The sequence below is a fragment of the Sinocyclocheilus rhinocerous genome, unplaced genomic scaffold (assembly GCF_001515625.1).
Source record: "Sinocyclocheilus rhinocerous isolate Xijiao unplaced genomic scaffold, SAMN03320098_v1.1 scaffold10962, whole genome shotgun sequence".
Taxonomy (NCBI): domain Eukaryota; kingdom Metazoa; phylum Chordata; class Actinopteri; order Cypriniformes; family Cyprinidae; genus Sinocyclocheilus; species Sinocyclocheilus rhinocerous.
Window position 1 is genome coordinate 16,519 of NW_015626160.1, and position 2,092 is coordinate 18,610.

Sequence of the window (2,092 nt, forward strand, 5' to 3'; positions counted from 1 at the left end):
AATGGCATCACTTTCCAACAAATGTTTATAAATTATTACTCTCCATGGAATTACATTATAGATGCATAAAATTCAGCCACAGCTGAAAATTCAAAAACACAATTATTTTTCATTATAAAATCCTTGTTGATGAGACTGCAATACATAATGATTTTTATTCTTAAAAGTTAATTTCCACATCAAACCTCGCATTCAGCTTTAGTGGCTGGTCCCAGTGTCCCTCTGACTCTGTCCTCTAGGTGAATATCATGAATGAAGGTGAAGCCCTCCGGCTGAGGGAAAAAGGCCTCCTCTCTCTGTCCAAAGTTGAATTCCACAGCACAGTTCTTCACCAACACGTGTGGGAAAAGAGCACGCCCGGCCAGTTCCTCTCGAGAGACACGGAAACATGGGCCCAAACACTTGCCATTCTTGGAGAACGCCATTTCTACTTCCTCACTGCTCTCAAAGTCCTATGGAAAACAATCCGAGTGGAAAAAAGAAAAGAGATATGGTTAAAAATACAGTCTCTGAGCCCATATTAAGATGCATTGTGTGTAATCTAATCTAGAAGTATGAGAGAAAAATATAATTACAATATAGCAGCCGATGATATCATTTTCACTGAATTTTTCCCCATAGTCCTCAAATTTACAGTTGGAAGATTTCTTGCCAGTTCCTCCATAGCCGAAAGAGAAGGGTTCTTCACCTGTAATACGAAGGAACAAGCTCTTAAACTACAATGTTAATGCAGCATAGAACACAAACCTTGATTAATCTTACTAAAGAAAAATGCATCAGGTGTCAAAAATACTTTGAAGCAGGGTTATGGTAAGTCTGGTCATTTACCAAGTTGAGTGTTGCAAGAATCCAGGGACCATCCGATTCTCACCACATGAGGGTCAGGCTCAGTGGTAGGAAGGTGCTTTACTGAAATTTCCTCATTTATCTAAACAAGGAACAGGACAATAAAGATCTTTGTGACCCATCTCAGGCACTCAAACATGGCTTCAAACACTAAATAGCATCTTTGTTACCTTCATTTCAAAGCACACACGTCCTTTGGTAACACCATAAGTGGCTCGAGCACCTGCCCACAGCAAGGCAAAACCCTCAATGGTCAGAGGGTATCCGCTGTATCTGTCACGAGCCACCTTGAAGTGCAGGTCACAGTTATCTAGAGACAAACAAACAAGAAGCAATTCTGTAATGTACTATTCTGTAATGTGAATAAAACGGTGAATAATTAGATACATTTACATCATAGACATCCATTATCTCGAATATGTTCATTCTGCTCTCGTCTGTTTTGTTCAGTGTTTCTTTGTGTGGACACAGACACTGTGAACATGCTGTGTGGTATCGGAGAATTTAATGAGAATGAGTATAAGTACATGGTGCATCCCTAATGAAAATACAGCACTCCAAATTGGGGTGCAATGGAACTATTTTGGTACGGGGCTTTCGGTTCGGCACATAAGTGTAACCACTGCACGTGTGGAACTTCTGTGTGAAGAACACAATTTGACTTCCCACCTAGGATGGGACAATACAGTTTTTCCCACAGGATTTTGTGAGACTTGTTGCGGCAGGTGACGTGTTAAGCATATTTATGACATCATTGCATCGTGTTTGCGTTCAGACAAGTTTTGGCACTTCAGATCTGTTCTACTCTCTGAACTGTCACATACTGTAATACAACTGAATGCCCAATAAAGCTGTTCCCATTTACATATTTTCTGTTGTCATACATAAAACAAGTATAAATAGTGACTAAACACGACCCATTAATATTACGTTAACGAGGAGTCACTCTCACATTACTCCTTAAAGGTGCTGTATGTAAGTTTTTGACTCTACTGAAGCATAAAAATACCATAATATGTTTGCAGATATTTAAGAAACATGCTAAGTTAACATACTTGTTTATCTGAAAAACAATGCTACAGTCAGTTATTCTCCTTTGAAAATGTGCGTTCCGGGCCGGAATGTCGGTCTCTGTTTTGGTTTGTGAAACCCGCCCACTGCCAGTTTACCCAATTGTATTTCAGCACCCCGGGTTGCCAGTTGGCGGAAAACACAGCGTATTTCATTTCATTCATCGTCAAGTGCA

The 2,092-nt window shown here is 40.0% G+C and overlaps 1 protein-coding gene across 1 annotated transcript; it reads right to left on the minus strand.

The window, feature by feature from the left end:
* Positions 1–158: 158 nt before the first annotated feature.
* LOC107711153 (heterogeneous nuclear ribonucleoprotein U-like protein 1) lies at positions 159–1,159 on the minus strand. The gene is made up of 4 exons (XM_016516094.1): positions 1,017–1,159; positions 829–928; positions 576–688; positions 159–452 (listed from the first exon to the last, which is right to left on the minus strand). The coding sequence occupies exons 1-4, from the start codon at positions 1,020–1,022 to the stop codon at positions 180–182; spliced, it is 492 nt and encodes a 163-aa protein (XP_016371580.1). The 5' UTR covers positions 1,023–1,159; the 3' UTR covers positions 159–179.
* Positions 1,160–2,092: the final 933 nt, after the last annotated feature.

What these genes read in the sequence shown, in the direction of transcription:
- LOC107711153 (XM_016516094.1), bottom strand. An exon ending in TTCTTGCAACACTCAACTTG is followed by an intron (nt 689 to 828) that starts GTAAATGACCAG and finishes TTCGTATTACAG; the next exon opens with GTGAAGAACCCTTCTCTTTC. An exon ending in ATATCATCGGCTGCTATATT is followed by an intron (nt 453 to 575) that starts GTAATTATATTT and finishes TGTTTTCCATAG; the next exon opens with GACTTTGAGAGCAGTGAGGA.